The following is a 23,877-nucleotide window of genomic DNA, read 5'->3' as shown; positions in this document are numbered from 1 at the left end:
TACAGGACACATAGTAGGCACTTAGTAAATGTTGTATCTTTTCCTCAGTAGCCTGTGGCTACCAGTTTCACTGTATAGTCATAAGCATTGTGTATTTTCATTTTTTAAAAAACCCTACCAGGTAAAAGATTGGCCCTATTATTTTGTTAAATTTTAATTTTTTCCATCACAGGGATAGTTACATCTATCTATATTTTTCCACATGGATTTCTTTTTTGAATATTCCTTTTGTATCTTAAACTCATTTATCGGGGTGGGGGAGCAGTTAATGTTTTGTTTTGTTTTTGTTTTTACTTTCTTTCCTAGTGTTACATGAAAAAGCAGACTGGTAAAACATTAAAAGAGCCTGGATCTTCCTTACTTATAATGTGTTTTAAATGTATTTTCCCATTTTCTTTATTAGGTTAGACATTTTTTTTTTTAGGTTAGACATTTTTGAGGATTATATTCTTTAAGCCCTCATTAATTATAGTCCTGTATTGTAATGCATAATCATTTAAGTAAGTGGAAATTAGGAAATAAATTTAGTGTGTCTTTTTAGGGGAACTGGAGCAGTGAGTTTTTGTTGTTTCCCCAAACTACTTAATGTTCCTTTACAGGAGAAAAGAGCTAATGTCTGAGGGACTTAGGGACCCATAATGCCGCCTGTATATTTTGAGTAGCCTCTGATTTTTCCATGGGAATGCATTTCTGAAATTGTTTTGAAAATGGAAATTATGGGAAAACTACTAGATTGGAGTTATAAAAGTTAGAATTATAGGAATATTTCTCTGTATACCTTATTAGTAATGTGCTTGACTATACTTGCTGTGGTGTTAACATTTGTTTTAGCTTCTTAAGGTTTACTTAACAATATATATTTTTACCTTCCTTGCTAAATTTTAATGTCACTTTTTCCTCATGTACTTGGGTTATTTTTTTTTTAAGATTTTAACTCTCCTTCACTTTGTTAATCCATTTTGAAATGGTATATTTTCAGATAATTTCATAAGTAGTTTGAAATCTGTTTACACCTAAAACTCCTTATTTCATTGTTTTCTTTATTTTTTTTTTTAAAGATTTTATTTATTTATTTGACAGACAGAGATCACAAGTAGGCAGAGAAGCAGGCAGAGAGAGAGGAGGAAGCAGGCAACCTGCTGAGCAGAGAGCCCGATGCGGGGCTCAATCCCAGGACCCTGGGATCATGACCTGAGCCGAAGGCAGAGGCTTTAACCCACTGAGCCACCCACGTGCCCCATTATTTCACTGTCTTCTTATGCCTTTTCTTGGAATCCTGATTTCTCTCAGTTCATGGTCATTTTCTATCACTTGCATGATCCTGAGATTGTTCTTATTTGGAAAGATCAAATGAAGATGGTAATTTGGTGACTTCTTTCCTCCAGTTCATACCACCTCTCCCAGGGTGTCTGTGCATGTGTGTTAAAATCTTACTATGCAGTATTTAACATCTATATAATTTAATAAATGTCTTGATCTACTTAGCTTATAAAATAAAATCTTATTAAATTATTATTAAAATATCATTTTGCCTGCCAGGTGTTGGCAGTGTTTGGAGATATTTTTGATTGTCACAGCTGAGAGGATGCTGCTATCATTTAATGGGTAGAAGCCAGGGGTGCTGGTAAATATCTTACAGTGCACAGGATAGCCCCCTACAGCACATAATTAGCCTACAATTTCATTACTTTTGAGGTTCAGGAGCTTTAGTTTAGAGGTATAATCATGTTCAACTCTGTTATTGACAGAATGTTCTCCAGGTTTGTTTGTACTAGTGTGCCATCTCTATAGCAAAGAGTAGAAGTAGATTCTCTTTTTACTCAGTTTCCCTCTTCTGTGAACTTCTTGTTTATATCTCTTAACATTTTTTAAGTTGGGTCATCTTTTTTCTTACTGATTTGTAGAAAATATTTATAGTTCTGGATACTCATTCATTTGCCATTTTGTAGCAAACATTTTCTCCTGCCTGTAGTCTCTCTTCCTATTTTATTATAGTATTTGAATGTTTCGTTCTTTCCCTTTGTGGTTTTTTTTTTTTTTTTTTTAAAGAAATATATTACTTATTTATTCAGAGAGTGCGAGGAGGGGGAGGGACAGAGGGAGAGGGGAAGAGAAAATCTTAAGCAGGCTCTGCACTCAGCATGGAGCCCGAGGCAGGGCTTGATCTCATAACCCTGACTGGAGGTGAAACCAAGAGTGGAACATTGAACCGACTGAGCCAGCGAGGCACCCCTGGTTTATGCGTATCGCAGCTTGTTTAGGGAATCCTCCTTTTAATGTGAGATGTAACAATCTTTTCCTGGGGTTTTTGGGTGTTTTTTTTGGTGAGCTTTGTCATGCTGGTTAAGATTGACTTACCACTGGAATGTTTCACTTAGGTGCTCCAGCTGCTGCTCCTGCCCCTGCCTCTGTCCCACAGATATCCCAGCCCCCCTTCTTGTTGGATGGGCTTTCATCACAGCCTCTCTTCAATGACATCACTACAGGTACTGGTATTATCATCCTCAGTGAGAGGTAGTTATTGAAGAAGAGTATTCTGTGAGCATTAACCTGACTGCAGTTAGACTGATCTTCCTGTGCTTTCCAGGCATCCCCTCCATCACAGCATACAGTAAGAATGGCTTGAAGATAGAATTCACCTTTGAACGGTCAAATACCAACCCTAGCGTCACAGTGATAACGATACAGGCCTCCAACAGCACAGAGCTGGACATGACAGACTTTGTTTTCCAGGCTGCAGTACCAAAGGTACTACAGTGTCTTCTTTGCCTTTTCCATACATTTAATAAGGGATATACTTTAATGTTTAGACGTTAAACTAAATTGATAGATTTAACCCAAATTAACAATAGTGTGTTATGGTTCATTGAAGCATGTCATTTTGAAAGCTTTTACTTGGTCAGAAATATTCTTAAAGTATAAAGAAAGGACATTCTTGTAATAGCTAGTGAGACTTACAGCAGAATTCTGCAAGGTGGTCTGGTAATGAATGCTCAGGCCATGGAGGATGACTGGAATTCGGTAATTCAGTGGTTAAAAACCTAAAAAACACAAATTCTAACACGGAATTAAAATTCGTTAAGAAGAAGGAATTTATCTCTTTAGTATTTTCTTCTAGTTACTGGATCAGAATTTAAAGTTTTCATCTCTTGTTATTTATTTAAGTGAAAGAAACATTTCCTTCTTCGTTAACATGTAGTTTAGTATTGATACAATGACTGGCTATTTTTGTGAATTGAAGCTTTGTTTATACCAAATCTTAGTTTAAGGAATATTTATGTCCTTTGAATAATGAAAAGTTTTGTATAAAGAAATATTGTAAATGAAAAGTGGGCAAAATTTTTCTGTCAAAGACAAGATAGTAAGTATTTTAGGCTATATGGTTTTGTTGCATCTACTCATTTCTGCTGTTACAGTGGGGGGGAAATGCCATAGTTAATATATAAATGAAAGAGTGTGTTTCTGTTCCAATAAAACATTTACAAAAGCAGATGTTGGGTCATTCTTGCTGATGGGCCATGGTTTGCCAGCCCTTGTTTTAGGCTAAAGTAATCTAATCTTTGCAGTGACATGGGAATATGGCATTCAAATGATACATTTTTGGAAATTGAAAACTTTTCTTTTGTTTGTGGTTACTACTGACTTTACAGCCTCCTTTACTTGGATTTTTTAGGAGCCAGAGTCATGTAGATGTTTTTATAAGCAGTAGAGTTGGGGTCGTTTCAGTACTAGTTATATGATGTTAAGTTTCCTAACCTCTGTGCCTCAGTCTCTTCATTTACAAAAAAAGGATGGTGGCAGTGATTATCTACTTCCTGGGGTTTATTTGAGGGATAGATGAGTTTTATGGGCTATGTACTGTTTTAAGCACATTTCATATGTTCATTGCTCAGTAAATGTTAACTGCTGTAACTTTGGCTTTTATACTTGTTATTCTAGGCTGTGCTCTAGCAACATAGCATCTCTGCCACTAAAGCATGGCCTTATTTTTGGCCTTATTTTATTTATTAATACCTATTTGCATGTCACAATATATCTTGAACTTCAAAATAATCATATTTCATAGATTCTACCATTGCTTTTTATTATCTCTGAGATGCATTTTAAAATTGATACTTTTTTTTAAAAAAGATTTTATTTATTTATTTGACAGACAGAGATTACAAGTAGGCAGAGAGGCAGGCAGAGAAAGAGGAGGAAGCAGGCTCCCTGCCAAGCAGAGAGTCCGATGTGGGGCTCGATACCATGACCCTGAGATCATGACCCGAGCTGAGGCAGAGGCTTTAACCCACTGAGCCACCCAGGCGCCCCTAAAATTGATACTTTATCATAGTTTAGTTGATGGCCTTTAATTTCTTCTCAGTGTTATATAAAATAATGGTGTGAAAAACAGTGGCATCTTCTATTTGATGAAATAAATGTAAATAATATTTCAGCTTACATAATCTATCTTGACAATAGAATTATAATAAGATTCAACATAGTAAGTCTTTAAGTTGGTACTAAATCTCTTTACTCTTACAATTTTGGTCCTAAGAGAAGGCTGGATAGACTTTCCTCCTCTTGTCTCCTGCCAGCCCTGCTCCCTACCTGTCTCTTTCTGTGTCTCTCCTCCTTTCCATTTTTTTCCCCCTCTCTCTCCCCTCCCCCCTTCTCTCCCTCTGTCTTCTTCCCTCTGCCTCTCTTTCCCTCTCTCTTTTCTCTCCTCACTCTCCATTATTTTAGAAGGCCACACTTTCAGGAAAGATTTTTTAAATCTTAGTATGGGGTGCCTGGGTGGTTCAGTCAGTTAAGGGTCTGACTCTCGATCTCAGCTCAGGTCTTGATCTCAGGGTCATGAGTTCAAGCCCCACAATGGGCTCCATGATGGGCATGGAGCCTACTTAAATTAAAAATAAAATAAAATCCTAGTATGTAGAATAGCTACATACATACTATACTGTACTAACAATTATGGGTTCCCTGTCTTGCTGATAATACTTTTATCTCTCTCCTATGTAAACAAATAAAACCCACCAACACTACAAATTATGATAGTTGGGTTTTCCAGGTCTTTTGCGGTATAGGCTACCTCTGCTCGAAATTGTTTTCTTAAGACCTGTGACCCCAGTGGGGGAGATCTTGATGTATTCCACATACATATTAACAGCTTGGCTCTTTACAGCTTTTCCTTACCTCTGTCATGTAGCCCTTGACACATTCCGGATTATGTAGACTTGAGAAAACAAATGTTTAAGTCTCCATTTCCCAACTGTGGAAATCAACAATAGCATAAAGGCCTGTAGTTGGTGATTAGTATTCTGGTTTGTTATTTCTAGAAAGTGTTTTTTCTTTTTCATTTCTTTATAGCTTTTTTTTTTTTTTTTAAGCCACATGGACCCGTTTTTCACCTGCGTAGTTGATCAGTTACTATTAAGCAAGGTTGCCAAAACAAGAATTGGTCACCTTTTGAAAAGTGGTAGGCTAAAGTTCCTTTTGCCTGAAAGAGGAGAGTGGCTCATTGCTAGTTTTCATGATCAAAGACCTAACCATGGGGTTTTTAAAATAACGTGAAGGTTATAGTCAGCCCACATACTGTGAATTGCTGATATCTGGAAAACAAACAATGTAGTAGTAGGTGAATCTGTTACTTGAATAATTATTCAGGTGTCTGGCTTTTTTATTTGTTAACATCTCTTATATGGTATTGAATGTGTTATTTTTTCTGAAGAGTGCCCTTTGTTCCCCACAGACATTCCAGCTGCAGCTTCTGTCTCCCAGCAGCAGCATTGTCCCAGCATTTAATACAGGGACCATCACACAAGTCATTAAAGTTCTGAACCCACAGAAGGTGAGTAGCACGTTTGAAGACAGTATCTGAGTGAGGTGAAAGTATATTTCCTGAAATAAAATTCTGCTTTGTTTCTCTAGGGTTTTTCCTGACTCATAGTTGTGGAAGAAATCTGTGAAAATGTCTAGTCTAACCTCTTCATTCTTTTGTAGATTAGATAATAAATGTAGCTTAGACACTTGAAATGGTTTAGTGGCATCATTAAAATGCAGCTCTTTTTTGAGGGAGAGGGGACAGAAGAGGCAGAGAGAATCTTAAGGAAGATCCATGCCTAGCACCGAGCTCGATGAGGGGCTCAATTTCAACGACCCTGAGATCATGACTTGAGCTGAAGTGAAGAGTCAGACTGAGCCACCCAGGCATCCCTAAAATATAGTTTTAAGGAGTTACTTATTTAGAGGCTTCAAAGTCTAGTTTTTTGCATGAGAAGAGGGAAAGCTTAGACATTTTAATCTTTTTTTTTTTTTTTAACTTTAAGATTTATTTATTTATTTTAGAGAGAGAGCAAACGTATGAGTGGGGCGTGGGGAGAGAATTTCAAGCAGACTCCATGTGAGCACAGAGCCTGACTCTGGGCTCGATATCATGATCTGGAGATCACGACCTAAACAGAAACCACGAGTCAGGTGCCCAACCGACTGCACCACCCATGTGCCCCTTAATTTTTACACAAGTTGCAGTCCGGTGTAAGAGGATTTGCAGAACCCCGTCTCTCCATATTTACTACTGTGATGATTAAGAATGCCAGCATAGGGCGCCTGGGTGGCTCAGTGGGTTAAGCCGCTGCCTTCGGCTCAGGTCATGATCTCAGGTCCTGGGATCGAGGCCCGCATCGGGCTCTCTGCTCAGCAGGGAGCCTGCTTCCTCCTCTCTCTCTGCCTGCCTCTCTGCCTGCTTGTGATCTCTCTCTGTCAAATAAATAAATAAAATCTTTAAAAAAAAAAAAAGAATGCCAGTGTAAGTGGAGGTATTTTTAATGAAGCAGCCAAGTGAAAAGTAGCTTTAGAAACTGACATTAAGCAGTATTTTCATTATATTTTCTCAAAGAAGTAAATTGACTCCACTTTTAATAGTAATCAATTGGCTAGTTTTTGTACAGTTTCTGTAAATGGCCCAGAGGATTTCTTCACCTTGAAAGATTTCTAGCAGTGTCTCATAATCCCAGTGTGATGATTTCTTCTAACATTTTGCCTTTCCTCCGCTCCTCACTGGATTCTGAGTATCTGCCATAGCCCAGATTCCTTTGACGATCTGACAAAGAGTAAAAAATTTTCTTAGTGCATTAATATTTGAAATCTGCCACATAAAATAAAAAGGGTGTATAATTGAGTTCTCTTAAAATGACTTCTGTTCCCATAGTTAACTTTTTTTCCTTTTATGTCTTGGGAACAAAACAAGTTTATGTTCATATTTATTTACTATTGTTTTTATACACAAAGCAACAGTATCTCTGAATGTAGAGCATAAGATGAATATGTTTACCTCATTTTTCTGGGAAGTCGGATGCAAGGGTTGAATCTTTTTGAGAAGCACTCAGCCAGTGTTACTTTGAAAACGCTCCCAAGTGGTTCTGTCCTGTTAACGCGGTTCTAGGATGGAAGCCGATGACGTGTTCTGGAGGGGCACTTTCTCTGCTCTACTGCATGATGTTGGCTGGAGGATTAGGCAGGAATGATGATGGTAGTGGTTATTTGCCTGTGTGTCATTTTTAAGAGACAGCTTTCCTCTAAAAAAATTTCTTTTCTCTGGATTAAAAGACAATCTGTGGACCACACAGGTTCTAGAGATTTCCTTTCAGTGTATAATTTGCGATTCTCTTTTCTCCCACAGCAACAGCTGCGAATGCGGATCAAGCTCACATACAACCACAAGGGCTCAGCAATGCAAGATCTAGCAGAGGTGAACAACTTTCCCCCTCAGTCCTGGCAGTGAGGGCCCGCACCATTCTCATTCTTGTCCCACTCAATCAAAGGAACTCTGGGAAGGAGGTTGTGATTGCTGGCAAGTCCCCCCCAACTGTACCATGGGCATGAGGAGCTGAAGAGAACTGTTGAGGAGGATTTTCCTGAAGTTACTGCTGACCTCGAAGCATTGTCAAACACGAATCTCCTCTCCTCCAGAGTTGAGGCCGGCTGCTTCTGGGGGCTGTTTTGCACTCTTCCTCCTCCTCTTCTCCTTTGCCCGCACTTCTCCACCCCTCCCACATTTACAGCCAGAATCAACATTCCCTGCGCCCCTGAGGAAGTAAGCAGCTGGTCTGGAGGAGAGGACTGGAATCCATGGCAAGAAAACACTCACTCTGTCTCTGCAGCAAAGAGTTCCCCTTCTTTCTACTGTGTTTTTCTGTGGACTGGGCGAGGTGGGGGTATTCATTCCTCACTGAGCTGGGTTACCATCTTCAGGCGCTTTTTACATCAGGCATTCAGAATGAAAATGTTAACAGTGGACATTAGGGAGCCCTGCCTTTTTCTACTGGTTCCCCCAATGTTTGAAAGAGGCATTAGGCTCCTGGTAGCCTTTTCTGTGCATTGCTGTATACACACAGACACACACGTGTATGTATGTTTGTTACCAAGACCTGGGCAGACCTGGAGAGGTTATTTGTAAACACTGGACAGATGCAGTTAAAAAGAGCTTTTGTTGAGATTTGGCATGAAGGATATGGTGCTCTATTTGTAACAGAAACTCCCAAGGCTCTTCCAGCTCCCCTGTCTCTCCATTCTTTAGCTGTAGTCATGAATACTCTCCCTGATTTTCAAAATTGATTCCCCTAAAAATGCAAAGTGGACAACTTCTAAAAGATATATTAATAGTTATTAATGCCCCATCCCATCCCCGCCACAAATTTTGAAGTTTCTCCTAAGCCCGTAACTTGCCTGTTGAACTATGGTAAATGGGTGGAAAGATAAGACTCCTTTAACAAAAGCACCTTTGCCCATAGGAAGAGTGAGTATCAGACTCATCCTAGAGCATATTGGAGTCATCTTCTCCATTACTCCAAACCTTCCTTTTTATTTCCTGAGCCTGGCTTGGACCTTGGCATTCCGTTTGAATTCCTTCTTCTAACTGGAACATTTGTGTTGTATCTGTAACACTGGCACTGAAATAAAGACCACGCGGTTAAAGAAATCTTTCCTATATTGTACTTTATGGTGTTGGAATGAAGCCTTGTAGCTTCCTTGCCCCCTGTGTGAGAGGAAGTCTTATGAACACCACAGGGTAGGCATATCCTTTCCTGAGTCTGAGAAGTTGGTCTCGTGAATATCAGCATCAAAGACCTGAGGTCTGGAGCTTTTTTATACTAGGGAAAGTGCCGAGTGCTTTTTAGAAAGGACCCTTGTGTTCTCAGACCTTTAACACTGAGTTGCTGGAATGAGGTAAGGTGACTCCTGTGGCACATGGTGAATGTACTGTGTACGTTTGGGTGCACGGGTGCCATGTCTGACGTACTCAAGAAGAGAGGAAGAGTCAGGCCTGCCTTGCTCTTTGAATGTTCGCAATCATTACTGTATTGAGTACAGTAGAAGGACTACTTTGGCTTCGGTCTTAAAATCTGGGTACAAATCTCTTCCTCCCCCCCCACCCCTCATTTCACCAAGCCTTTACTTAAAATCTTCAGTGTCTTGGCAGATCTAGCTCTGTATCAGATGCTAGATTATTCCTAACATTTGACAAACTGGGGTTGAACTAAAAGGCTCCAAAGGGGAAACTTTCTGGTCTTGTTTGTAAACAAGAGCAAGATTTGCTAAAACTTACTCTGCTGGATAAATGGTTGAGTCAAGAACAGGATATTATTTGGTGCACAGTTTTCAGTAAAGGCAACTGTGGATTAGAGAGTGTTTCAGACAACTTGCTCTGCCTGTGCAATGAAGAGTAGCCTTTCAAGGTTTCTTTGCCGACTGATTTCATTGGATGGATACTTAATGCTGTGAAACATGATAGGATTAACATAATATTGGTGGATTTCTCGAATAGAATTTATCTAACATTCCTCTTTGGGTTAGAGGCTTTCTTTTTCTCTCACGTTAATAGTTGACCAGCTCAAGTTTCTTTAGTTGGACTGAATTGAATCTCAGAAACCTGCCAAAGTCCGTGCTATGAGACCGTGCTAGCTAGTGGAGCTGGAAAGGGTCTGCTCTAGGAACAAAGCGTCTCCGTGGGTGACTGTAGTTTTGAGGTGGAGTGATGTGGTTCTCCATTGCCTTGTCTAGACGGGATAAAAATCATGGCCTTAACTCAGAGGGTGCTGCCTAGAATATTTGAAGTGATTTTGGAGAGTTGAAGCTGAGCACCACACTGAAGAACTCGCGGCCAGAAAGCTGCCTAGGATCCTGCCGGTTGTGACGACTCTTTCAAATGATGGGATCTCTGAAGGCTTCAGCGTGCCTTAGTTTCTAGGATCAGAATTAGTTCTCCTCATACTTGGCCTTGCTGCTAACAGGAGAAATCTCTTACTTTCTATAAATACTTACACATTTCAGCAATTTCTTTCCCTGGGATGACCATGCAAGGGGGAGCAAAGTTGGATGGCTATTCAACGTCAGAGCCATTGTGAGGAAAGAGTGATTCCCATGGCTGTCTTAATAACCCCAGGGTGATGAGCAGTGAGCCTACACATACTCGGACAATTTCATGTGCACTTTGACCTCATTTCCCACCCCCCCTTTCAGAGTAGTGTATCCTCTCACTCCCACCCCCTCCACCCAAGCAATCCTAAGGGAGAACTCATCTAAGTAATCTCAAAAAACTGTAAGAAGGGTGCTCTACCCGAGAAGCTTCTCCCATAATGCTCTGGTACTGTTACCTTGAGGTGACTGGGACAGTCATAGAATGTTTTATGCTGTGTGTAGTGATCATCTGTTCATTTTAAGGTCTTTTTCATTTAAAGAAACATTCCCCAGTGTAACTTTGGGGCGGGGATTCTTTCTCTCAACCAGGTTAAAGGTGTGGTTCATACCCTTTATTTGTCCCATTCATATAAGAAAATAGACAGTTAAAAACTGTTCAGCACTAACGGTTTGAGTATTTCCATCTACTGTATAACATGCTTTTCATTTTAACGTTCTTCTAGAAGAGGTTGGAAGTTAGGGAAATACTGTTTTTGAGGTTCAGCTTTATTATTTTCTTCATTGGAAAATACTTGGGCCATGAGAATGAGGGGAAAGAAAGAGTTTGAATGTGTCTTATTTTTTTTCTAGTGAATGTATTTTATCCACATTGTCCTAAACCAAGTGAGAGCTAGAGAGCAAAAAGTGGATATTCACGAATTGGTGGTTGGTGGAGAGGTGGTCCACGACTGTATACTCATGTGTTTGGGAGTGGGGAGGGTCACTGAAGAGCGGAAAGTCCTGAAGTTTAAAACACATTGACCAGCTTTGGCTCAGGAGGGTGGGGCTGCTTGTGGAAGTGGAAGTGGAAGTGAATCACTCTTTTTCAAGCAATAGTAGTGAGTGGGCTCCATCTGCGGGGATCCAGGACCCAGGACACTTAAACAGAAGAACGTGCTGAAGCAGCTTGCGCAGTTGCTTCGTGAACTTCTGTGAGGCTGATTCTGGCTTCAGGATGGAGCATCCAAGTTTTTTTTTTGTTTGTTTTTGTTTTTGGAACCTGCTGTTGCGCTGTGTGTTTTGTTTTCGTTTTCAGTTTGGGGGGGCTCGCTCATGGGAAAGAGCTTCTGGACTCTTTCCTTTGTGAACTCCCACTGTGTCCCTGTAAAGTCCCTTTTCTCTCATAATTGTTGTAAGTTACATTTTCATTAAGCCCCATCACATCTTCTTTACTGTAAAAATATTAAAAGGCTGTTTCTAAGTGGGACGGCTAATTCTAATTATTGCAGACATATTTTTGAGATGTAAAAAGAAATTTAAAATTAAATGATAAGTCTTAGAGGCGAGTGAGGAATAAAATGGATGTAAACATTTACATGGGATGCATTAGAATTCTGCTGTGTGTATTGTCTTTTGGTTGAAACAAATTATGAACAGTGACTAATAATAAAAAGTCAATACTCAATGATTTAAAATTTGCTTCCTTGCTTCTTACAAGTAGATTAGAGAAGCCTTGAATGAATTCTTATTCCAGAGCTTTGGGCTAAACTTACTGACACGTTAATGTTCCTTAAACACAGAAATCCCACCCAGAAGAATTTGAACATTGTAAAAAAAAAACAAAAAAAAACCTTGTAGTCCATACCAGTCAAAAAGTGCAATTGGAAGTTTTTACTAATGATTATTAGCTCATGCTGCTCCACATGGGTGAATTATCAAGCAAAGCAAAGAAATCGTATCAAAGTGAAATGTGTATTTAGAGTTGGTCATGGGGTTTTAGTTATAAGCAGTTTGTAAACTGTTCAAGTGTATCAGTGACTGGGAAGAGCAAGGTTTAACCAGCCAAAATGAATTCTATTTCAGGATCTATTTTAAACGAATTCTTCTGGAGAAGTGAGAGTGGTTGGATGTTGGAAGCTATGCATTTTCTGTTACTTGGGTGATCCCTGATACTCCCTTGATTTGAGAAGGGGGAGAGTGTGAAAGCCCCCTAAGTGAGAAGGAGAAGAAGCCTCAGCATTAATTTAATTTTTGCAGAAATGCCCTTTGGCACTGATAAGTGACATTTCTGTAATCCTATATGTGGTTTAGTTAAAATTCATCTTTGTTTCTAATATTAAATTTAATTAACATGTTCATCTGCATGCAATTTCCTATTAGAGGAAAATATAAAAGCTACAGTAGAAAAGTTTAGCCAGTAGTAGATTTCAGGCACTTAGTCAACAATACAGTGAATAATGTTCAGAATTGAACTTTAGTCCAGAAGGTCTGAGTGAATTTTTATCACTTTTAAGGGTTTTCTGTGCTCTTTCCTCCCCTAGTTCAGTTGTCCCCATATTTTGAAATATATCAAATACTGAGGGTATATACGGGTAAATACTACCCGTTTCTTTGGAACGAAAATAAAGACTATTTAAAACTGGGGCACCTGGGTGGTTCAGTCAGGTAAGCATCTGCCTTTGGCTCAGGTCATGAACCTGGAGTCCTGGGATCAAGCCCTGTAACAGGCTCCCTGCTCAGCGGGAAGTCTGCTTCTCCCTCTGCTCCTTGTCCCACTCTTGTGCTCTCTCCCTCTCAAATAAATAAAATCTTAAAAAAGAATATCTAAATTTGTTCAACCTGTGGTAAAAAGAAGAGAAGAGGCCTAAAGATGATTTTGTGGTCATTACAGGAGTGGGAACTAGCTATAAATAAGTGAATGTAATTAGACCTTATGGCTCTTCTACCACATTTTGACAAACTTTTCTTCTCCAGACTTTCTTTTGATTTTGTAGTGAGGATTAGGAAAAGCTCCTGGGATAAAGCGTGTGTGTATGTGTGTCCTTCCCTCAGGTGGAGAGAGAGATGTGTACAGCTGCTTACAGGAAGGATACAGAGAGGAGACAGTAATGACTTCTCTGTCTCTTGGCTTGATCTAAACAGTGATTTTTGTGTAATGATGAACCTGCAGTGAGGGCAGATGGATTTTTGCACAGAAATTCCCAGAGGATTTTATTTTTAGGGTTAGTCTCAGCTGTTTACCATTTCCAGAAATTGTAGTTACATAACCCTTGGCATACATTAATGCACACCGCCTTGAACTGGGGAAGAACATGAATATGTGACCTTTGAAGCAATATAAAATGTTAATGGCAGTACATGATTTGGAAAGAAAAAGGAGAATCCAGTTGGTTGATTACTGAACTGGATCTTAAAACACAAGAGATCTTTAAAGAGTTGCATTGTAAATCCCTGGAACATCTGGGTTGGTAGTTTTTTTTATTTTTTGTTTTCCTTTTGAAAGAGGTACTACTGTTTTTGATGAAGAAGTAGTAAATACGTAACTTTTAACATATGCTTGTATTCCGAATTTATGCATTAGCTCTTATTCCATTCATTAAAACACCGATCTACCACTGCTATTCCCCAGCATGAACTCAAAATGCTGGCCCCGAGATAAAATCCTTTCCCTTCAGGTGATTAATCAATAAAAAAGTTACGAGTTCCGGAAAATGTAATGTATAAAACCTCAAGAAACAGGCTTTTAGAAATACTTAATTCTGAACCACATTTTGGTCTTTCCACTGTCTCTCTGTCCTTTGTCAAAAGTCCAGTTCTCTCCCCATATGGGTGCCTATAGTTTATATACCAGTGTTCTTGCTGGAAGAAGTTACCCAGTAAGCATGGAAATGGGATTTCAACTACTTTGAGTAGCTTCCTTGAAAGTAGTTTCAAATAGAAGACCCAGGAGGTAGTCAACCTAAGAGCTTTTCTCACACTTTATACCAGGCTCATAGAAGTCATTTTTAATTTTTAAAATGAGACAAATGAAGACTATTGGAGATTGGAGTTTTGGTATACGCAAAGTAGCTCATGTGAAGGGAGAAAGTAGTGACTAAACTTTTGTACAGAGTCAGAATCTACAAGGGTCAGATTTTGTCTAGTAATCTGAAAAATCTCCAAGAGGTTACATATCTTATAGTAGAGAGGGCATGGACTGTAAGATCTCAAACTCTCTTGTCCTAAACCTATAATTAAAATGTTTTAAACATAGTTGTTATAGACCAGGCAAGCTGGAGCAGTGGATAAGGTGATACTATTTTTACCAATTCAAAGCTCAGGGAATTACTGATTTTTTGCTGCTTAATTCCTCACAATGTTGCTTGAAGATTCATTAACACCTTTTTAAGAGGGAAGGCCCTAAAATCCAGAAGTCTAAAAGGTATCCTGGGAAAATTTAAAGTAGAATTTACAAGAAGAGAACACTGAGGAATTGAGTGAATCTTAGATTTGGAAAATCAGAATTATAACGGCTATTATGGATCCCTACTAAGCACTTTGTATGCATTCACAAAATCTAGGTAGTAACTGCTAGAAAGATACTAATTTCTATTTCACAGCTGAGAAACAAAGGCTCAAATCAAATAAATTGCACAAGGGTATAGTAAGAGGTAAAGCTCAGATTTGGAATCAGGCTGCCCGACTCCAAATTTGGCTGACTGGCTAGCCACAAAGTACCATCACTGCAGGAATTAAAATAATGAATTAAAGATTTTCTGAATCAGCCTTGCAAATAATAAAATGGCCTTAGATTATATTGTGGCTTGAGGCAGAGTAAAGAATTCTGATACTTCTACTAACGGAGGAGAAAAGGGAATTAAAATGTGGCTGGGAGGTGAGTTGACATTTTGTACACGAGGTTGGGTCGAATTTGCTAAAGAACATTGTGAACATCTCTAATAAGGAAGAGAAAAGGCCTTGCTAAGGTGAATATTCTCAACAACCCATCCAGTGGCTTTGCATGTGAAGGTGACAGGCCAGTTCTGAAGCAGAAAGAGGAAACGTCTGGGAGAGGTAAGTTACAAGAGCCACCCTTAGCGGAGGGCAGCGCCCTGTCACTATTAACAGGTGCAGACCCCCACCTGTCCCTCGTCCAGCGGGTACTTCGGAGGCGGGGATAGCAGTAAATAACCATCCCCGTGCCTCAGTGCTTCAAACCGAGGGCGGCGGGGCGGGAGGCGCAGGCCCAGGCTTGCGGAGGCAGCGGGCTCTGCCCGCGGGGTCGACACAGCCGCCCGGCCGGGATGCGGCTCGCACAGCCTGGGCCGCGGCTCGCACAGCCTGGGCCGCGCCGGGTCCGCAGCTACGCAGGTCCCGCTGGGCTGCGGGAGGGGAGGGGCGGGGCCCGGGGCGGGGCGGGCGGCCGCGAGGGGCGGGGCCGCGGGCTGCTCGCGCGCGCCGCCGAGGCTTCGCGCGCCGTCGCGCCGGCCCGGCGTCCCTGTGCAGCCTCCGCCACCGATGGGGGAGGTGGAGCCGGGGCCCGCGGGCCCGCTCGAGCCCCCGGAGCCGCCCGAAGCGCCCGCGAGCCGCCGGCCGGGCGGAATCCGGGTCCTGAAGGTGAGGCGAGCGGGCTGGGGAGAGAGCAAGGGCGGGGAGAGGCCGCCCCTGCCCCGCGCGGTGGCCGAGGCAGCCGGCGACCCCCGCGACGCGTCAGTCTGTCCGCTTCGCCGCCCGGCTGTCCCGCAGTCCGGCTGGGGGCGCCGCAGCCCCCGCGGAGGCCTTCGCGCCTGTCCCCCACCGAGGCCTCGGCCGCCTCCGTCTCCCCTCCGCTGCCCATCCCTGGCCGCGCGCCACCCGCCTCGCAGGCCCACGCCTTCGGTCCGGCGTCCGCCCGGTCGCCGCCGCCCACCCGGCTCCTCCGGGACCCGGGGGCCCGCCTCGGCTGTCCTCGGCCTTGCTGGGGGGCCGGCGGCCGGTCGCCCGTGGCCCGAGAGCGTGGCTGGAAGTACGCAGGGCTTTCTCCCCGGACACCTGAAGACATCACCCCAGCGGGAGGATGGCGGCGGTGATTGGCCGGGTGCTGCCGTGTGCTCTGGGCTGCGCCGGGTGGAGCGGGCCGACTCAGCCCTCGGGGCTCCCCAGCGAAGTTAGGACCCGGCTCCCCGCTCCGAGGCGCCGGCCTGTAAGCTCCACCTGCCCGCCCGGACAGAGAATCCCCGGAGGAGCTTAATCTCGGGGAATCTCTGGGCGTGTTGCAGCAGGGAGGAGGGGTTTGGCAAAAAGGGCATTCCCGTTTGCGGGAGCCGGGCTAACAATCCAGGGAGACGGTAATGGGGGAGCGGTTATGCAACAGGCAGCTAGCGGGGTTTTGGGGCAGGAATTGGGGGGAGTAGGAGGAAAATGAAAGCAGATGCTGGCAAGGCGGGGAGTGGAGCCTTGAAGGGAATGACAAGAAGTTTAAATGCACAAGGATTGTAGGGTCGGCAGGGGACAGTGAAGATGGTTTAAAGGAGAGGTTCTGGGAGACTAACTGGATGGAGTTTTCTACTGGCCTGTGAAATAGTTGCAGAGGAATTTTTCTGTAGGTCAAGTATATCAACGGGATGTCCTTCTGGAGATGAAATAGAATTCCTTCTAGAGTTTTAGAAGAGGAAATCAGCGGGATTTAAAACTTGCCAGCGAGGCGGAAGAGAGGAAAGAAAATTAAGAGGTTTTGATGTCTTTCAAAACTACTTTGCAACAGTGAAAATACATGATGTTAAAAAATACATTAAGAAATAGCTGTTCATTGGAATTAAGGGTGAGCGCTGTATATTAAGATTATTTGCAAGACACTGCTAAGAGGGAAACACTGAAAAAAAAATAGATGTGAAGGATCTGGTGAATCCATCCATGAAACAACATAAAATAGAACTCCATGAAATATAAAACACTTTTTTTTTCTGCTGTTACCTCCCAATCTTAATGCAGTGACTTAAAGCAATAACTTTTCATAGTTTACCTTTACTTCTGCATAAAGCTTGTACATATTTATTTTAACTTATTTAGCCATAAGTTTTAAGTCTTATTACTTTAAGGCTTTTAGATATTTATTTAAAACTGTAAGGTCATCAAATGTAAATTGTGAATGAGCTTTTAAAATAATGCTGTGCTGCTCTGGCTTATCGGAAATGGCAGGTCTGAGAGATAGGTAATGCCCTCTGGCCTAGAAGATAAACAACCTTGGCATTTTTTATAACAACTTTTTGTGGGGGAAGGAGTGAATTGTGAGATGGAAGGAACTGAGATAGGAGGCTCTTGATTCGAGGGTCCTGTCTTCCTAGACTTAGGAAGTGGTCAGATTTACCACTGGTTCCCTGGGGCTCCAGTCTGGGGATGGTTAGAAAGATACCAGAAATTGGTCATGAGTATGGTACTGAGTTGGTGGGATGGGAGGCCCACAGTGTCCTTGTGTCTCTTGCTTTATTGCACATGGTCAACACTTAAGTAATCCTTGCATGTAAATGGGACTGGCTTTGGAGAATAGGTCCTGTGTGTTCTGTATACAGAAGTTACGTTAAATAGCTGAGTCGTTGAGTTTTGTGCTAAGTGAAACTGGAAAAGAATATCTAGGTAAAAGTCATAATCTCCTACTTGTTCTTTGAAGACCCTTTGAAAAAGGCTTATTCTATTTTGTGATGCTTTTTTTACTAACTACGAAGTCATGAGCATTATTATTGTCAAATAATACAGATCTTCATAAAAAGGCTAATATAATATAATGAAACCAGTATAATTTAGCCAGATTAGATCTCAGTCCATCAGTATGTGGTATTGAAGAGTTTGATTCAAAATCTGCTCCCAGATTTATTTAGCAAATTGCTAGTTAGAATGTACCCCTTTACTGTTGTTGGAATATGATATTTGTGGTACTCTTAAGATTATTGGGAGTACCTGTGAAGCATAGTTTTCCAGATGTTTTCGATAATTTGGGGCTTATTTTTTTACTCGGACTGTAGAAAACATGAAGTTATAACTGAGCAGCAAGTCCCCTGAGATCCATTTCTGTCAGTACTAGTTCCAGGTTTTTATCCAAGTAATGTGTTTATATGTTTTTTTAAAAAAAATCAGTGAATACCAAAATGATTTTTTTTTTAAGATTTTATTTATTTATTTGACAGATAGAGACCAGAAGTGGGCAGAGAGGCAGGCAGGGAGAGAGAGAGGGGGAAGCAGGCTCCTGCGAGCAGAGAGCCTGATGCAGTACTCCACCCCAGGACCCTCAGATCATGACCTGAGCCGAAGGCAGAGGCTTTAACCCACTGAGCCACCCAGGCGCCCCACCAAAATGATTTTTTTTTTAAAGATTTTATTTATTTATCAGAGAGAGAGAGGGGGAGAGAGCGAGCACAGGCAGACAGAATGGCAGGCGGAGGCAGAGGGGGAAGCAGGCTCCCCGCCAAGCAAGGAGCCCAATGTGGGACTCGATCCCAGGACACTGGGACCATGACCTGAGCCGAAGGCAGCTGCTTAACCAACTGAGCCACCCAGGCATCCCCAAAATGATTTTTAATGAAAGGAAATATACTTCTCCTTATCTTATCCCAGCCTTTTGCAAAATATCCTTAATATATATGTTCCTAAAGATGAGCCCATATTGTTTTAAAGTTTTGAATGCTGGAGCAAATCTCCTACGTTACAGTATTTCACATTCTCATAGAACTCAGTGAGTAGGGAGAGTTACTTGATCAGACTCTGTTTTTCCCATACATATCTTAGAGTTAATTGTATGTGGGCGTTTAATAGTTTATCACCTTGAATTGATCACAGCCCTCATATGTTATTTTCATTTTTAGAGAGTTAAAAACTTAAAACTGAAGTGAGTACTGAATTCATGGCTTACTTTAAAGACTTGCACTTTCTGAATATAATTAAATTTTTTAATTTAATTTAATTTTTTTTTTTGGAAGGGGGAGAGTATGGGAGAGGGGCAAAGGGAGAAAGAGAATCTCAAGCAGGCTCTGCTCTGGGAGACTCTGGATCTTGAAGATCATGACCTGAGCTGAAATCAGGTCAGTTGCTTAAACCAACTGAGCCACCCAGGGTCCCCTATTTAAATCGGAAATGTGCTCTTTTACAGTTGTTTGATGTGAGAGTTGATTATAGATCTGTTCCCTTTTAGAAAAGTTTGTCAACAGATTTATATAAAAGTAAGGGAAGCAACAGAATGTTCTTAATCTAGCAGTTTTAGTGGAAAAGTGATTCTAAAAGCTGAGAGTCTATCAGCGGACACTGATAGACTGGCCTTTCCAGCAATTATCTGATGCTTTTCGCAATGGAGACGGAAGCACTAAGTAATTCAGCAATAGCTAATAATAGCAGAACAGTCCATCTAGACTGTGGCTGGAAGACTATGCTTGCTTGCTGTCTAGGCCTTTTAAATGCCCATTGAACAGGTTTAAGGGAATGATACCTACTAAAGGTTTAACTCAGCAGTTTATCTGCATGGGGTCTGGAATATATCATATAAATAGGAGATACATTCTTTGACCAACAGCACATGTGTTTCAATGAGAAATTTTTAGTCTTTTTTTCCCCCCAGTGCAAAAAGTGTTTTTATTAAAGTAGAGGGACAGAACCCATGGGCAGAAAGAGCTGCCAGGGATTTATAGTCTTAAGGGAAATATATAAACACTTCTTTTTTAAGTTTTTATTTATTTGAGAGAGAGAGTATGAGCAGGGGAGTGGTAGAGGGAGAGGGACAAGCAGACTCCTGGTAGTTAGGGAGCCAGACATAGGGCTCGATTCCAGGACCCTGAGCCAAAGTCAGATGCTTAACCAACCGAGCCCCTCATAAATACATTTAAAAATGACTTTGAGAATTTTTTGTTCCCAAAATTTTATTTATTTATTTATTTGAGAGAGAGAGAATAAGCAAGGAGAATGGCAGAGGGAGAGAGAGAAGCAAGCCTGATGTGGGGCTGGATCCGAGTACCCTGGGTTCATGACCTGAGCCGAAGGCAGCTGCTTAACTGATTGAGCTACCCAGGCGCCCCTAAAAATGACTTTTAAAAATCCTCCCAGAAGAAAAATCATGGATGAACCAATATAACTTCCTGGGATTTTCTTGACTTTTCTAGGATTGAGAAGATCATTGGGCTATTATTTGACTTGATAAAGTTTTTTTTTTAAGAAGCTTTTTGGTGGCAGGTGTGCCTGGGTGGCTCAGTGGGTTGGGCTTCTGCCTTCCGCTCGGGTCATGATCTTAGGGTCCTGGGATCGAGCCCCACATCAGGCTCTCTGCTCGGCAGGGAGCCTGCTTCCCCCTCTATCTGCCTGCTTCTCTGCCTACTTGTGATAGCTGTCAAATAAATAAATAAATAAAATCTTAAAAAAAAAAAATAAAGCTTTTTGGTGGTTTTGTGGTATAGTGTCTACTTGCACTCTCTTAGTAGCAGGGAGCAAAATTTCTCTCCAGTCAGTGCAGAATGCAGAGCTTCTTTGTATAACGTTGCTATACCTTATAGAATACAGTTTTTAGATGGGCCCATTGATCTTTTCCAAAGACTAAAAAATAGGGGATATTTAAAATTAATCAGCGATTAATTGTATTCAGTGGCTGAAATTACTGATACAAATGTGATGATCTTTGTCTTTATAAAATAAGTACTTGAAATCCCTTTATTAATTCTGAGATGTTCAGCTTTGAGAAAATGCTCTTGTGGTCAAGAGAGAGACCTAGTTCCTACTTGTAGCTGGGGTTTATCCTACTTATCTAAAGTTAGAATCAGTGATGATCCTTATTGAATAGCTATATTCTAATCCTTAATATCTATAAAATGATGGATTTACCTGTTATCCTTAATTAATTAATTTAAAAGTTATTATTATTATTATTTTTAAAGATTTTATTTGGCAGAGGGAGAGAGACAGCAAAAGAGGGAATATAAGCAGGGGGAGTGGAAGATGGAAAAGCAGGCTTCCCACTGAGCTGGGAGCCTGATGCAGGGCTCAGTCCCAGGATTCTGGGATCATGACCTGAGCCAAAGGCAGATGCTTAGACTGAGCCATCCAGGCGCCCTCTGTTATCCTTAATTTAAACAATGAAGCCATTCTCACTCATAATTTTCTTTCTTCCCACGTGGAAGTGCCTTCTCACTTTTCCTTCACTTTTCTTTATCATCTTAGAAATTTAAATTTAGGTGCCACAATTACCCTCAAATACTTAATCTCAGTAACTACAACAGTAATATTTGCTTTATTTATAGGTATTTCTGACTTCGAATGAGGAATAGTAACAGAAGTCTTGTATTTACTTTGTGGTTGGTAAAAAGATTTTAGTGCTCCCTGTAAAAAAAAGGAGATTCTTCTCCTCAAGTTTGTTCAACTTCTTGCCAGAGCAAATTGGGCTACATTACAGACTGATAATATATTCTGTGATGTGATGTGATTTCTGTGAGTTCTGCATGCCACTCAGGTATTAAGGCACTATAATAGATTCTCAGTGTAGAAGAGAGGAAGAAATATCAAAGGCATGATTAAAACCCATTTTAGGGGCGCCTGGGTGGTTCAGTGGGTTGGGCCTCTGCCTTCGGCCCAGGTCGTGATCTCAGGGTCCTGGGATCGAGCCCCACATCGGGCTCTCTGCTCAGCGGGGAGCCTGCTTCCCTTCCTCTCTCTCTCTCTCTGCCTCTCTGCCTACTTGTGATCTCTGTCAAATAAATAAATAAAATCTTTAAAAAAAAAAATCCCACTGTAACCCCCAAAGGACTAGAAGGCATACATTCAAGATGAAGAGGTTCTCCTATGAAGAGAGTAGAGTCACTAATTCTAGCTGTCCAGAGAAAATGGGGATGGGATACATGGAAGGCTCCATATGGAACACAAGAGAGGGTGATGTGAGTAGAGTTTTGTTTTTGTTTTTTGTTTTTTTTAAAGATTTTATTTATTTATTTGACAGAGAGAGGGAAAGCAAGAAAGTGAGCACAGGCAGGCAGAGGCAAAGGGAGAAGCAGGCTCCCTGCTGAGCAAGGAGCCCGATGTGGGACTCCATCCCAGGACACTGGGATCATGACCTGAGCCGAAGGCAGCAGCTTAACCAACTGAGCCACCGAGGCATCCCGTGAGTAGAGTTTTGAAGGCCATCTAGTCAGATGGACAAGATGGGGAAGGACATTTCAGACAAGTCACAGAATTGTGGACTCATGATGTGTTTGGGGAGTTACAAGAAGCTGGGTATGATTGAAGCAGTGACAGGTAACAGAGAATGATGGTAGAGAGGTATGGCAGTGTGTTAATGGAAATGCCTTTATATCAGGGAACAGGGGTGCCTGGGTGGCTCGGTCAGTTAAGCATGCGACTCTTGATTTCAGCTCAGGTCATGATCTCAGGGTCGTGAGATGGGGCTGCAGGTGTAGGGCTCCCTACTCAGCGGTGAGTCTGTTTGTCCTTCTCCCTCCTCTTCCCTGCCATGCCCTCCCACCTCCCTCCTCTCTCTCTCTCTCTCAAATAATTTCATAAATAAAATCTTAAAAAAGGGAACAGAACTGGCCCATCATGAAAATAGAGTAAGTCAGGGACGCCTGGGTGGCTCAGTTGGTTGGACGACTGCCTTCGGCTCAGGGCGTGATCCTGGAGTCCCGGGATCGAGTCCCACATCAGGCTCCCAGCTCCATGGGGAGTCTGCTTCGCTCTCTGACCTTCTCCTCGCTCATGCTCTCTCTCACTGTCTCTCTCTCTCAAATAAATAAATAAAAAATCTTAAAAAAAAAAAAAAAAAGAAAATAGAGTAAGTCACTATTGATCTTTAGAGATTTGTCATATTGCTGTAGCGTTTGCTTTTGCTTTGAAGTAACCACCGTCTGTGTGAATTTCACATACCTAAATTATTAAACGCAGCACTAATTTTTTGGAAACATTAGAACAGAAAGAATATTTGTGCAACATTGTGTTATTTGTGATATGAGGCAGAGGGTCAGGACCCTAGAGAAGCTTCCAGTTTGCACTGTAGAGACATATACAAAAATGTTTAATGCAGGATTGTTTTTAAAAGTGAAAAAATTAGAAACTAAATGCCATCAACAGGAGAATGGAAAAATTGCAGCATATTCGCATAATGAGATACTACTTAAATGAATGAGCTGGGTGTCTTAGCATGACCAGTGTTGAACCAAATGAAAAAAATGTCAGTGTGAAACAATGTTAGGAAAAAAAAAAAAGAAACAAGTATGTTAGGATTTAAAGTTCTAAATCATGGAAAACAATTGTATTCAGTTATAGATATGTACAAATAGGGCAGACATAAAAATGCACGGAATGGCGAGTAGGAAGTACACTAGAGTGTTTCTGGGGAGAGAGGGAAGGAAATGGGATTGAAGTGGGGTGTCAGGTGAGTTCAGCTGTGTATGTATATATATATACATGTTCTTATATGTGTGTAAGACATGTAAGTCTTAGATGTAAGAATGTATGTTCTTTAGAATAAGGATCTGAAATAAATCTGACAGGATATTAAAATTTGTGCCAATAGGTAGTAGGTACACAGATATTTTATTATTCTTACATTTTTATGAAAACGTAAGAAAAAGAAAGGGTCAGACAGGGTGACGGACAGGCCATGAACAGCTGGCAGGAGAGGAAATTGTTTCCCAGCTTAGGAATGGGCATGGCCGGTGTGGAAGGCCCCACGGCCGGGCGGTGTGGTCGGTGGATAGAGAGTGGAAGGGTGGGGTGAGGCCCGAACGTGGCGAAGAAATATAATTT

The 23,877-nt window shown here is 41.5% G+C and overlaps 2 protein-coding genes across 5 annotated transcripts in view; both read left to right on the top strand.

The window, feature by feature from the left end:
- Positions 1-11,852, top strand: part of AP1G1 (adaptor related protein complex 1 subunit gamma 1) — an 81,300-nt gene extending 69,448 nt beyond the window's left edge. For all 4 annotated transcript variants that reach the window (XM_044255798.1, XM_044255796.1, XM_044255795.1 and 1 more), the window contains 4 exons: positions 2,379-2,486; positions 2,588-2,748; positions 5,732-5,830; positions 7,661-11,852. In XM_044255798.1, the coding sequence (XP_044111733.1) occupies positions 2,379-2,486; positions 2,588-2,748; positions 5,732-5,830; positions 7,661-7,762 (470 nt within the window). In that variant the 3' untranslated portion in view covers positions 7,763-11,852. The remainder of the gene's footprint in view (positions 1-2,378; positions 2,487-2,587; positions 2,749-5,731; positions 5,831-7,660) is intronic.
- A 3,822-nt stretch (positions 11,853-15,674) lies between these two features.
- The window catches only part of PHLPP2 (PH domain and leucine rich repeat protein phosphatase 2), a 72,001-nt gene continuing 63,798 nt past the window's right edge, over positions 15,675-23,877 (top strand). The window contains exon 1 of the mRNA XM_044255794.1: positions 15,675-15,753. The gene's annotated coding sequence lies outside the window, so the exon portion shown is untranslated. The remainder of the gene's footprint in view (positions 15,754-23,877) is intronic.

The sequence above is a fragment of the Neovison vison genome, chromosome 7 (assembly GCF_020171115.1).
Source record: "Neovison vison isolate M4711 chromosome 7, ASM_NN_V1, whole genome shotgun sequence".
Taxonomy (NCBI): Eukaryota; Metazoa; Chordata; class Mammalia; order Carnivora; family Mustelidae; genus Neogale; species Neogale vison.
Note: the sequence above shows the minus strand (reverse complement) of the source record. Positions and strands in the feature narration are given on the sequence as shown.